Genomic DNA, 14675 nt, shown 5'->3' with positions numbered 1-14675 from the left:
TTTTTAAATGGTAATTTGAATGTTGTGGGCCTGGAGGTTTGAAAATGACTGTTGCATTACCAGTGCATAAATCTTCAATCAGAACATCAAGATTAATTCACACCCGCAGCTTAAAATATACACAAATATATGACAGCACTAATTTATATTTTACGTGTGGCCCACAGCCACATGATACACACAAGTGACCTGTGAGCACAAAATCCTGGATGCACCCGATCTCCACAATGCAACTTTGCAGTGTATGATTCTACAAATGATATTCCTATGTTTTTAACAGGACGGAAAACATAATACGTCCTGGGAATAGTTTTACAACTGATATTTACCCTTATAACCTTTAGTCCAATTCTAAACTATATTTCCACAAAGTCCTTGTAAGCCCCTACTACATTAATGAAGAGTGTCTCACTCAAGCAAGATCAAGATAATTTGCCCGGCAGTAGCTATGTTTCTTCGACACATGAAAGTTACATTAAAGATAGATTTGGTCTGATTTAAATTGCATCAAGTACCAGTGTTCATTCATTTCCTCACATCTCTAGAGATCAGAGATGTGAAGAAACAGGCCTGTACAGAGATGAGAATTCATATTTTAATTTCATACAGATTTACATGTAAATCCATCCCCATATTTGTAAACCAGGGAAGGCATTAAAGAGAAAGCTGTTTGAAGCCTGGGGTTGTGCTTTGATGATGGCAGGCTGAGTGCAAATGTACCAGAGTTGCTTTAACAATCACTGGGGTGCTGTGCAGTAAACTATTACATAGAACCATCGAAACACAGAAAATAGGTGCAGGAGTAGGCCATTCGGCCCTTCTAGCCTGCACCGCCATTCAATGAGTTCATGGCTGAACATGCAACTTCAGTACCCCATTCCTGCTTTCTCGCCATACCCCTTGATCCCCCTAGTAGTAAGGACTAAATCTAACTCTTTTTGAATATATTTAGTGAATTGGCCTCAACAACTATTGAAGAAGGACTAGAGATATTTCCAAACCAGAATGTACCATAGGTTACTGATGGTTTGGAGGCATTTATAGTAGATTATACAAATATAACTAGAAGGCTCTTTTACATCAAGCAAACCAAACTGACCCTGGTGTTGTACTATCCAGCATTCTATAGTAATCTACGCTTTCAGCTCTCTTTCAGGCCCATTGGGATCCATACCCACTTTCCAAATCCGTTCCCCACTTTCCCAACCAGCCTCCAACTGCGGTGGCTGGTGTGCAACGGCCACCACACGTTAAAAAAATCGACGCACTGGCATCTTCCACCCTTCAACATATAGTTCGGGATCTGGACTATTAGGTCCTTCATTGAAACACCTGTGAACTCATCCCGTTTTGGCGTGGAAGCAAGTCATCCTCGATACGAGGAACCGCCTATGATGATGGATAGCATCAGGCCATAATAGGCCTGGGAACCGTTGTCTGATAATGTTCCTGTGCAGTGCATTGGGGCGTTTTACTGTGTCAAGGGCAGTGTGTGAATGCAAGCTGTTGTTGAGATGGCTCAATTAATCATCGTGATGCAATTTAGTGGCATACAAAAACTGGCTCAGTGCATTGAACAGGTCAGAGGGGCTTTTATTTTGGACAGATAAGAGAGGCACAGCAATATGTAGAAGCTGAGTGTTGGATCAAACTGAAAAGCTGAAAAGAGGCACAATCATGATAATTTATGTAAACAAGTGTTGGGGGTGTGGGAAGTTGGGCAAAGAAAGACTTGCATTTCTATAGCGCCTTTCACAACCACCAAACGTCTCAAAGGGCTTTAGAGCCTTTTGAAGTGTAGTCACAAAGTACAAACACAAAAGACTTAAAATCACATTGAAATAAATCACAGCGCCTCTTAACACAATGCTTTATTTTCGGGCCAGATGAAACCACACTTGTTCACACCCTTCAATATTACAAACTGCTCTGAGCCACATTCCGTGTACTGTACAAAATGGGAACGTTTCCCACAAACTGAATTACTCCACGAATTGATGGAACAACAGTGAACACACACAGTCCCTTACCTTTTCAGTGCCAGTTCCAGATTCTCGGTCTCCATGCTCTGCACCTTGCTGTCTTTGATCAGCCCGTTCACCAACTGCTCGTACTGCCGGTGTAAGCCATAGTCAGAAACCGCACGCATCTGCTGGTGGAAGTCGACCAGTTCGTCCCGGCTGTTGGGGAGGGAGGGGTGAAACAAGGGTTAATAGCTGGCTCAAACCGAGTGAAACATCGATTCCCTCCAACTCATGCCCGGTCCCCGAGCACTCAAAGGGTTCCCAGTGTAACAGGGAACAGCCCCAGCTCCATCAACCAACCAGCGGGCAGATCCGGATCTCACAGTGGGTCCAAACCCGGATTAAACTCGGGCTGAGACAAAAGTTCCCAAAATCCGGGACAATAGTTCACAAACTCCAGGACAAAGTTCCCAAGTTGCGGGGAAAAGTTCCCAAATGCTAGGGAAAAGTTCCCAAGTTGCGGGGAAAAGTTCCCAAGTTGCGGGACCAGGTTCAGGAAGACCACAGTTCCAAGCCGCACCGGCTCCGCTCGCTCTCCGACTGCGCCGCTCTGACTGGGCAAGCGAGTTGACAGACAGCGCCGCTCCCCGCCCGCCCGCACCGCCTGAATATTCACGCTGCAAGGGCAGGGGAGCCGCAGGCCAGGCTCGGGGTGAAAGCTGCCCCGCCACCCTCCGCTCAGTCATGTCGCCTGGAATATCTGTTGCACAATCCACGCCCCTTTCTGGCTCCTGAAATGTTTCATGTATTCAGTGCAGCACGGCTGCTGCTAGCGCCTGCTCACCTCTCTCTCTCTCGAGTCTTTTAATGCCGTTCAGACAGGGCAAAGGACACGATGAGAAGCTAAAGGGTTAAATATTCCTTGTATCAGTAATCGCCGAGATGTTCCCAGCTCGTTTTGAACAGTGGTCAGTGGTGCAGAGATTAGGAAGGTGCACACACACGTGTGCCCCTCGCAAACTGTCTCCTTCATAAAGATTTCTATCTGGTTAACTCAGGAAGATCAATGTTAAAAATGTTTCTTTACACCCAAGCCACAGTGAAAGTTGTCTTGGCCAAAACTATGGGACTATTCATTGGACCAGTAGTGGTGGCACTGGGAAAGAAAGCCTTGCATTTATATAGCGCCTTTCACAAGCTCAGGACCTCCCAAAGCACTTTATAAGCCAATGAAGTACTTTTTGAAGCGTAGTCATTATTGTAATAAAGAAAAAGACTTGGATTTATATAGCATCTTTCATGACCACTAGCTGTCTCAAAGCGCTTTACAGCCAATGAAGTACTTTTGGAGTGTAGTCACTGTTGTAATGCAGGAAACAAGACAGCCAATTTGTGCACAGCAAGGTCCCACGAACAGCAACGTAAGAATAACCAGATAATCTGTTTTAGCGATGTTGATTGAGTGATAAATATTGGCCAGGGCACCAGGGATAACTCCCCTGCTCTTCGAAATAGTGCCATGGGATCTTTTACATCCACCTGAGAGAGCAGACGGGGCCTCGGTTTAACGTCTCATCCAAAAGACGGAGTTGCCTTCCATCGTTACCCAATAGGAATCGGGACCACTAATATAAACAAACATCCAATCAAACTTAAATAAACTTAAGAAAGCAAGAGTCTCATTCTAACAAAAAAAAACCATAACAATTCTTATCGTGTGTCTCTTATTGAACACTTCATTAGGAACATCGGAACAGGAGGAGGCCATTTAGCCCTTGGAGCCTGTTCCACCACTCCATGAGATCATGGCTGATCTGTGTTGTAACTCACTCCATCTGCCTTGGCTCCATATTCCTTAATACCCTTGGCTAGATAAAATCTATCGATCCCAGATTAAAAATTATTAATTGAGAATCTACAGCTTTTTATGGGAGAGAGTTCCAGACTTCTACCATCCTTTGTGTGAAGAAGTGTTTCCCAACTTCTCTCCTGAATGGCCTGGCTCTGAGTTTAAGGTTCTGTCCCTTTGTCCTCGACTCCCCGACCAGCAAAAAATGTTTCTCGCTATCTACCCGACCAATTCCTTTCAAAATCCTAAACACCTCAATCAGATCGCCTCTTAACCTTCGGTATTCCGAGTTTATATAATCTCTGCTCATAATCTAACTCTTGGAGCCCTGGTAACATTCTGGTGAATCTACGCTGCTCCTTCTCAGACCAATATATCCTTTCTAAGGAGCAGTGCCGAGAACTGTACACAGTGCTCCAGATGTGGTCTAACCAGGGCTGTGTGTAGCTGCAACAAAACCTCCTCCCCTTTATATTCTCGCCCTCTAGCCATAAAGGCAAACTTTCCAACAGCATTGTTGATTATTTCCTACAATGCCCATCAATCACAGAAAAATGAAGACTTGCATTTATATAGCGCCTTTCACGACCACCCGACATCTTAAAGCACTCGACAGCCAATGAAGTACTTTTGGAGTGTAGTCACTGTTGTAATGTGGGAATGCAGCAGCCAATTCGCGCACAGCAAGCTCCCACACACAGCAATGTGATAATGACCAGATAATCTGTTTTTGTTATGTTGATGGTGGGATAAATATTGGCCAGGACACTGGGATAACTCCCCTGCTCTTCTCCAAAATAGTGCCATGGGATCTTTAACATCCACCTGAGAGAGCAGACGGGGCCTTGGTTTAACGTCTCATCCAAAAGATGGCACCTCCAACAGTGCAGCACTCCCTCAGCACTACACTGCAGTGTCAGCCTAGATTTATCTGCTTAAGTTCCTGGAGTGGGACTTGAACCCACAACATTGTGACTCAGAGGCGAGAGTGCTGCCCACTGAGCCACAGCTGACACCACATGCTCCATCTCCAAGGCCACCATGGCAATAACACGGGAGAGAGGTAGGGAACCAGTGTGCGACGCCCATCCTGAACCGGCCAATCAACGCCTTGGCCAGGCCCAGAAGCAGAACCACAAGCAGGTCCTGTGTTATTGAAGTCTTCGGCCAGGTAGCTCCAGCTATCCCAGGCTAGGCAATGGGGGAGGGGTGCTTCAGTGGTGTGTGGGGCCTAGTTGTGGGCAAGACCCCCACACACACCCCCCACGATGTAGTAGGTCCTGTGACTTGCCCACCTCCACCAGGTGGTCAATAATCAGGAGCGTGGGATTAAGTGCAACCAAAGTTTGAGGAGCACCTCCCTCATATAACTAACCACGGGCTGTAACCTCTTGTACTCCATGTAAATGTGCAATTTCTTACCTCATCAACACCGGACCCTGCATTCAGCCACTTAGAATCATATAATGATTTGGCCTCTCGTGCCTGTGATAGAGCCTCTTTGATAGAGCTTTGGCAAAACTCTCCTGCTCTTTCCCCATAGCCCTGTAAATGTTATCCCTTCAAGTATTTAACCAATTCTCGTTTGAATGTTATTATTGAATCTTTCGCCACACCCTTTCAAGCAGTGTGTTCCAGAACACAACTCGCTGTATAAAAAAATGTTTCCTCACATCACCTCTGGTTCTTTTGCCATTCGCCATAAATCTGTGTTCTCTGGTTACCAACTCTTCTGCCGTTGGAAACAGTTTCTCCTTAGTTACTCTATCTTAACGGTTCATGATGTTAAACATCTCGATCAAATCTTCTCTTAACCTTCCCTGATCCAAGGAGAACAAACCCATCTTCTCCAATCTCTCCACTTAACTGAAAGCCACACCACCAGCGACCCCCCCATCCCTGGTACCATTCTAGTAAATCTCTTTTGCACCCTCTCAAAGGCCTTGGCATCCTTCCTAAACTGTGGTGCTAATAAGAACATAAGAACATAAGAAATAGGAGCAGGAGTAGGCCATACGGCCCCTCGAGCCTGCTCCTGTATTTAATACCATCATGGCTGATCCGATCATGGACTCAGGTCCACTTCCCTGCCCACTCCCCATAACCCCTTATTCCCTTGTTGGTTAAGAAACTGTCTATCTCTGTCTTAAATTTATTCAATGACCCAGCCTCCACAGCTCTGTGAGGCAGCAAATTTCATAGATTTACAACTCTGAGAAGAAATTCCTGTTCATTTCAGTTTTAAATAGGCTAAGAACTGAAGACGAGACTCCCGTGCTTTATAGTTTAACATAACTTCCTTGGTTTTGTACTCTATTCCTCTATTAATAAAGCCAAAGATCCCATATGCTTTAATAACCTTCTCAACTTTTCCTGCCACCTACAAAGATTTGTATACATACACCCCCAGTTCTTTCTGTTCATGCACCCCCTATAGAATTGTACCATTTAGTTCATATTGCCTCTCCCCATTCTTCTTACCAAAATGCATCACTTCACAATTTCTGCATTAAATTTCATCCGCCATGTGTCTGCTCATTTCTGCTGAGTCTGTCTATGCCCTCCTGAAGTCTGTTACCATTCTTCTACATTTCAGAGTTTCATGCCATCTGCAAACTTTGAAATTATGACCCGGTCCAGGTCACTAATATGCATCAAAAGGAACAGTGATCCTAGCACCGACCCCTGGGGAGTACCACTGTATACCTCCCTCCAGTCTGAAAAACAACCCTTCACCACTACTGTCAGCTTTTTGTCCTTTAGTCAATTTTATATCCACTGTCCCTTTAACCCCATGGGCTCTGCCCCTGTCAATATTATTGTTTGGTGTCTTATCTGCTGCTTTGCAAAGCTTTGACAGGTTAAATACAAAACAATGTCGAGAACTGTTTTTATATCATGTTGAATTCAGTCTGATTTCACAGTTGCCTTACATTTGCATTCTGTTTGGTACCTGTTTTATTCCAAGTTTTACTTGCCCTATTGTTCTGAATTGCTGTTTTTCTCCCCTCAGTCCATTCAAACAAGTACAGTCAAGAATTTATCTTAGTCACTATCCCTTATACTAGGTGCAGCACCACAAAACCTTGTGTTAATCGTAAACACTCCCAGGCTATGTCCTTAGTCCATAAAGGAAATACACAAGTGGTGGAACTATTGGGAATACACCCTTGCTGCGTGCTTCTTGATTGGCTGGGAAAATGTAAACACATGTAATGATGGAGTTATTAAAATTAAAAGTTGCAGTAAGTGTTGCACAAGACATTTTTTATAATAGTTGTAATCAGTGACAGATTGCAAACGGTATACATTTGTTTGCTTTTTCTAGCCAGTTAAGATCTGATACATATCATGGTCAACAGACAGAGGAGAGCAGACTGCATGGTTTTTGGGCAGAATCCAGTGAGATCCCTCTACAATCAACCAGGCGCATCACCGTTCATTAAAATCGTTCCATTCTTTACAGACCACTGTAACTTGCTCTTACTTCCGGAACAGAGCAAGTTTGTTGCATGTGAATTCCTGGTACTGCATCTGGCATCCAGATAAACTTCTGCAATTTCATTGAAATTGAAAGACTGGCGTCCCTCCAGATTTTGATAACTGCTATTAAGTTAACATGATAACCCGATTTAAATTAGATACAAGATTAGCACTCAAACAATTCAGAACAAAAAGTAGCTCCACTATTCTGAAAGCAGAATGTGACTGGAAGGGATATAAGATAAATGTGACAGACACTATCTCTTTGTTTACAAGATTGATACAGATGAGGGAGGCCATTCCACTCATCTCAGCGAATCTATCCAGAATAAAAAATAAACTAACATTCCTCTCCCCGATCAAGTTACCTGCCTCCGCCTACTGAGGACCATACCAGGTGCTGATCGCGGTTTGCAATGAAGCTCGTAACATCTGTCCTAAATTGTCCTGTCAACTAGTTTTAACCTCTTCCATCTTGTTGCAGTATCTTGGCTAACCTTGAAATAGTGCTCCCGCTCATAAGAACATAAAGAATTAGGAGGAGTCGGCCATTTGGCCCCTCGAGCCTGCTCCGCCATTCAATAAGATCATGGCTGATCTGATCATGGACTCAGCTCCACTTCCCTGCCCGCTCCCCATAACCCTCGACTCCCCTATCATTCAAAATTAACCTTGTGTATCCTTTTTAATATCTTCGGTAAGGTCCCCTCTCAAGTCACCTCTTTTCAGGAACCCCAATTTCTCCGATCTTTCCTCATCACTCAATCTTTCGATGACAGGTCAGGCACTCACCAACCTGCAGTGTTTGGCTCATTCATCTCAGAATTCATTTTGGCCTCTCCTAGATTCTTAGAAGGTTGCAGCAAGAAAAAAGGCCATTTAGCCCATCAAGTCTGCACAAGTCTTTCATTAACTGAACCACTTAATCTAATCTCACTCGCCTGCTTGCTCCTCATTCCCTCACACTGCTTATCTGCTTTCAAAGAAAAAAGAAATGCCCAGGAGATCATTGTCATGATTATTTAAATGCATCTTCAAAAGAAAGATTTGCATTTATATAGCGCCTTTCACGACCACCGTACATCTCAAAGCGCTTTACAGCCAATTAAGTACTTTTGAAGTGCAGTCGCTGTTGTAATGTGGGAAACACGGTAGCCAATTTGTGCACAGCAAGCTCCCACAAACAGCAATGTGATAATGACCAGATAATCTGTTTTTGTTATGTTGATTGAGGGATAAATATTGGTCAGGACACCAGGGATAACTCCCCTGCTCTTCTTCGGAATAGTGCCATGGGATCTTTTACGTCCACTTGAGAGAGCAGACAGGGAATTGGTTTAACATCTCATCCAAAAGATGGCACCTCCGACATTGCAGTGCTCCCTTAGCGCTGCACTGGAGTGTCAGCCTAGATATTTTTGTGGTCAAGTCCCTGGAGTGGGACTTGAACGCAGAACCTTGTGACCCAGAGGCGAGAATGCTCTGAGCCACAGCTGACAAGGAGCTTTTCAAGGTTCAGCTTCAACTTTTACAATCTGGTTGCACACAAAATTAATTGCGTGTTCTAATGCATGCAGCCAGCGTACAACGTGCAGTTTTGGTCTCCGTATTTAAGGAAGAAATACTTGCATTGGAGGCTGTTCAGAGAAGGTTCACGAGGTTGATTCCGGATATGAGGGGCTTGACTTATGAAGATAGGTTGAGTAGATTGGACCTATACTCAATGGAGTTCAGAAGAATGAGGTGTGATCTTACCGAAACATATAAGATAATGAGGGGGCTCGACAAGGTGGATGCAGAGAGGATATTTCCACTCATAGGGGAAACTAAAACTAGTGGACATAGTCTCAGAATAAGGGGCCACCCATTTAAAACTGAGATTAGGAGGAATTTCTTCTCTCAGAGGGTTGTGAATCTGTGGAATTCTCTGCCCCAGAGAGCTACGGAGGCTGGGTCATTGAATATATTTAAGGCGGAGCGAGACAGATTTTTGAGAGATAAGGGAGTAAAGGGTTATGGGGAGTGGGCGGTGAAGTGGAGGGGAGTCTATGATCAGATCAGCCATGATCTTATTAAATGGTGGAGCAGGCTCGAGGGGCCAAATAGCCGACACCTGCTCCTATATCTTATGTTCTTATGATATTGAGTCCATTGGCAGGAGTGGCAAACAGGCAGATTGTTTTGTCCTCGATGCTGTCAAGCTTCTACAGTATTGTTGTAGCTGCAGCCATCCCGGCAGGTGATGAGCTTTCCACAACACTCCTGATGTGCCATGGTGAGGATGGAGAAGCTTTCAGGGGTCAGGAGGTGAGCCACCCAGCCTCTGTCTTGCGCTTGTAGTCATGAAATGGTTGGTCCACCAATATATCTGGTCAAGGATGGCCCTCAAGATGGTTAACGGTGGGGCATGTGGTAACGTTGGTTCCCTTGAAATTCAGGAGGAAGCGTTTGGGCTTTTTTTTTGTTTTGCTGGGGATGGTCATTGGCAAATGTAACCTGCTACTTGTCAGCCCGAGACTGAATGTTGTCCAGGTCCTGCTTTAGGATGGCATGAGCTGCCTCCTTATTGGAGGAGTTGTGAATGGAGCTGAACACTGTATAGTCGTCAACGAACAGCCCCACTCCTGATCTTCGAACAGAGGGAGGGTCATTGATGAAGTAACTGAAGATAATCACTTTATACATTAAATCTAATTCACAAACATGCTTGTTCCTTTTAAGTATTTTCTACTTGTTCAGACTCACAAATCACGACCATTAAATCTGCAAATGAAAAAGAAGAAACCCTTTACCCACTGTTGGACATTGATTGCAATCGGATATTTGATTTGACCGATTTAGTAACAAGACTATCTTTTTAAGGAGGCTGGAGAAGTCCCTCTCTAACAGCACTGTGGGAGCACCTTCACCACACGGACTGCAGTGGTTCATGAAGGTGGCTCACCACCACCTTCTCAAGGGCAATTAGTGATGGGCAATAAATGGCGGCCTTACCAGCGACATCCACATTCTAGGAATTTTTTGAAAAATAATTTTAATCTTGAGGCGATGGGGTCTGGGAGCTAATGTAAATCCACGAGGACTAGGGTGATGGGGAAACGAGATTTAGTGGAAGATAGGATAGACGCAGTGGAGTTTTGAACAAGTTGGAGTTTAAGATTGTGACTCAGACTTCCTAGGCTCAGAGTTCTTTCTATCCGACACAGCCAAAAAGAGAAAATCGGAATGGAGAGCTGACCCTAGTCACTCACACACAGATCACACAAAACAAAAATGCAAGAGGAAGTGCATTTGGCTCATCTTTGTTCATCCATCCAGAAAAGCCTCTCCAATGGTTTCTTCAATAACTCCAGGGTTCTTGCCAGAGCAGTTCTACAGGAAAGTCCATTCCACTCTTTGTGTAAAGAAGAATTCCCATTCCTAAATGTGCCTTTTACTAATCTGACCTATGACCTTATCCTACTTCATGTTTTAGTTTGAAGTAATTTTCCTTTAACTTTTCCATGCCATTTAATATCTTTATACCTTTATAAGGTCACCACCCAGCCACCTTTTAAGGCTGAAAACCCCAAGTTTATCCAGTTTTTCTCATACCTGTGACACGAGAGATCAGCATGGTGGTTTTTCTCCAAACTGTCCTCTGTAGTTGATTTATCTTCCCGCTGTCTCAATGCTCAGAACTTTAAATGATACTCAAAGTGTGATCTGACCAGAGCACTATACAGTTTGAGCAATCTGTCCTCTGATTTGTACCCTACTGTTTTAGCTATATAGTTCAGCATTCAATGTGTTTTGTTGATTGCTGTTCTGCAGTGTTTGGGCAAGTTAAAAGAAAAAGACTTGCATTTTTATAGCACCTTTCACAACCACCAGGCTTCTCAAAGCGCTTTACAGCCAATGAAGTACTTTTGAAGTGTAATCACTGTTGTAATGTGGGAAAAGCAACAGCCAATTTGCGCACAGCAAGCTCCCACATACAGCAATGTAATAATGACCAGATCATGTTTTGTTATGCTGATTGAGGGATAAATATTGTCCAGGACACTGCAGATAGCTCCCCTTCTCTTCTTCGAAATTGTGCCATGGGATCTTTTACACCCACCCAAGAGAGCAGACAGTGCCTCGGTTTAATGTCTCATCTGAAAGATGGTCCACCAATGCAGCACTCCCTCAGCACTGCACTGGAGTGTCAGCCTGGATTTATATGCTCCAGTCCCTGGACTGGGATTTGAACCCACAACCTTCTGACTCAGAGGCGAGTGTGCTACCCACTGAGCCACAGCTGACACTTTGAGCATCAAGTCTATGACCCCAAGATCTCATTCAACTTCACCCGTAGCTACTTCAAACACTCTTCATGGAGTATGCATATTGCCCATTTCTTCTTTCTATGGGCGGATTTTCCGGGTCTTTTGCACTTTGTTTTTTGCCCCGGAGCGGCGGCAATGGCGGCAGAAAGGTCTTCTGGGCGGGTGTTCAGCCCCCAGCACCCCACGGGGGGTTTTCGCAGCACAGCGGTGCAATACCGCATGGAAGAGCTGTGCTGGTATGCAACGCCCCTGGTTGCGACTCCCGCCCGATCCGTACGCCCCGCAGCACGCCCCGCAGTGAACGCCTGGGAAATCGGGCGGTCCAACCTATACCAACTCCAGAGAGGTGAGTAATGGACTCCTGAGGCAAGTGTGATTGTTTTTTCTTTTAATTTTTTTTGCGATTTATGTTGTGGTGGCGTGGGCAATGTTTGTGTGTATTTTTTTCCTGCTCCCAGGCGTCTCTCGGAGCGTTCCCGGCCCAGCTCTTTAGCTCGGGAGTTTCCCATGGTAACGCCCAAGAGAGGTGTACAACACCTCTCTTAGCACTGCGCCCGCTGACTCAGGACCCAGCTGCCCAATTTTGATGACTGAGGCACAAACTATTCCTGGGAGCTAACTTACCGCCCCACCACCATTACATATTTTGGCCAACCCACGTTGTATTTCCTGAACTACCTCCTCAGAAGCAACTGCTCCTCCTAGTTTGGTATCATCTATAAATTTGACCAATTTGTGTTGAGTTTCTGAATCCAAGTTCTTGATGTAAATGAGAAAGAACAGTGGACCAACACTAATCCCTGGGGTACTCCATTTGACACTCCCCTTACCGTCACTCTTACTATGTTAACCTGCTGGTTCTACTCTTCAGATAATCTCTTATCCATTCCCAACAATTACCCTGAATTATTACCTTGAGCTTAACTAAGTGTGGAACTTGTCAAATGCTTTTTGGAAACCGGATCTTTTAGAAAAAGTGACATCCCAAGTGGACCATGTCATAGGACGCTCATTGTCCACTTCGAAAGTGTCAAGTAGTTTGGTTAGGCAGCATCTTCAACAACAAGTTATATTACCTTCCCCCATGTTGACTGTTGTTTACGAGGTTACTATTGTACAGATAATAATCAATTTATCTCCTGATAATCAATTCCTTTTTACACAGTGCTTTTTAAAAATGTACTTATGCTCAGGATACGAGCATTTACTGCCCATCCTCACTGGCCCTGAGAGGTGGTGAAGAATAGGTGTTGGTTGATGGCTTTTTCCATCATTTTACTGATGACTGGAAGGAGGCTGATAGGGGGGGCGGGGGTAATTGACCAGATTAGATTTATCCTGATTTGTGGCGAGGTCATGCCTGGGCGATCTTCTATATTGTTGGATAAATGCCAGTATCATACCTGTACTGGAACAACATAGCTAGGGTTGCAATTAGCTGCAGTGCACAGATCTTCAGCACTATACCAAGACTAATGGGTCTACAGTGGCATGTGTCTGCTTTGGTGCCCTTTTTAAAAATAGACACCATATTAGTCTGATACCCAATGTACTTCCCAGAGTTCATCGGCTCCCTCATAATGACCATCAATGCTTCACCAATCTTCTCCCCAGTCTCTTAGTGCTCTCGGATAAACAGCATCTATCCCTGGAGCTGCATTGTCTCGAGCCCATCAAGAACACACAGGAACAGGAGGCTGTTAGCATTTTCATTCTTGGTCAGAGTGCAATGGGGATCTTGTAGAGTGGGGAAAATGGATTCCATTGTTTGGTAATCCAAGATTTCTTGGCACAGACCACATATGGGGAAATAGGGCTCCTCAAACTGGTAATACCCAATATTTGTGGGCAGTTATGTGTTGCAAGATGTGTTGGAATAGCTTGAACTGACTCATATTGGAAATCATTTGTATTGTCGCAATGAAAGTATTTAAATATTTAATTGGTCTTTTGCATTTCCTCGCTGGGTCTATCTGTTACCTCTGCTGCAGTTCAAACTCTCCTTCAGTTTATCTGTCAGTATGTACACGAGGCATTGCATTAATGTCATCGTTATCGTAAACTTGATATCACATTCATTCACTAACTAGCTACATCGTCTTGGAAGATACTTATTCAGCCAAGATTTCTTTTCAATTCGGTTAATGCTATAAAAAACTTTACTCACCAATTCAAACAACAAGTTAAGTCACAGGAACAGGAAGGGTTAAGGAGCTATAAATTCTAATTGAATCACATGTTTCTGTTGCATCATCAGTAAAAATAATGTCAAAACTCCACATCTGCAGTTGACTTAATATATATTTGAAAATTATGGATAAACTAAAGTGTTCTCCATAACAGAGCTAGTACAGTTTTATTAAAGCACAGTCATTCTTTGCTTTGAATTATCTTGTAATTAAAATTAAACAATTTAAATAAAACAACATAGAAAGAAGAACTTGCATTTATATAGCGCCTTTCTCAACCTTAGGACATCCCAAAGCGCTTTACAGCCAATGAAGTACTTTTGAAGTGTAGTCACTGTAGGAAAGCACAGCAGCTAATTTGCGCACAGCAAGCTCCCACAAGCAGTATTGCAATAAGTGACCAGATAATCTGTTTTAGTGATATTGGTTGAGGGATAAATTTTGGTCAGGATACCAGAGGGAATTCCTCTGCTCTTCGAATGGTGGCATAGGACCTTTTACATTCACCTGAGAGGGCAGACAGAGCCTCGGATTAAAATCATTACAAAGTTAGCCCCTGCCACAATGCATTGTCAGTCTAGATTACACACTCACGTTTCTGTAATGAGGCTTGAACCCACAGCCTTCCGACTCCGAGGCAAGAGTGCTACCATTGAGCCAGAGCTGACACCTACATGATTTCAATTTGAATAGTCGACTTTATGGTGTGATCCATAAGTTCAGATCTGAGTACAGAACAGACATACTATAGAGTATGGACAAATACTTGCTCTTTCTGAAGTGTATTTTTCAAGCTATTGCAATAAAGTATGTGCTTGTGCAATTTTATATAACCACACTGGAAAGTACAGTTACACCCATCACAACAGCAAAGCAAATC

At 43.9% G+C, this 14675-nt stretch overlaps 1 protein-coding gene across 1 annotated transcript in view; it reads right to left on the bottom strand.

Moving 5' to 3' along the window:
• rasef2 (RAS and EF-hand domain containing 2) overlaps positions 1-14675 on the bottom strand; it is a 95632-nt gene that overhangs the window by 56599 nt on the left and 24358 nt on the right. Inside the window, exon 2 of the mRNA XM_070858293.1 lies at positions 2031-2180. Within this exon, the coding sequence (XP_070714394.1) occupies positions 2031-2180 (150 nt within the window). The remainder of the gene's footprint in view (positions 1-2030; positions 2181-14675) is intronic.

Source organism: Pristiophorus japonicus, chromosome 17 (assembly GCF_044704955.1).
Source record: "Pristiophorus japonicus isolate sPriJap1 chromosome 17, sPriJap1.hap1, whole genome shotgun sequence".
NCBI lineage: Eukaryota > Metazoa > Chordata > Chondrichthyes > Pristiophoridae > Pristiophorus > Pristiophorus japonicus.
Note: the sequence above shows the minus strand (reverse complement) of the source record. Positions and strands in the feature narration are given on the sequence as shown.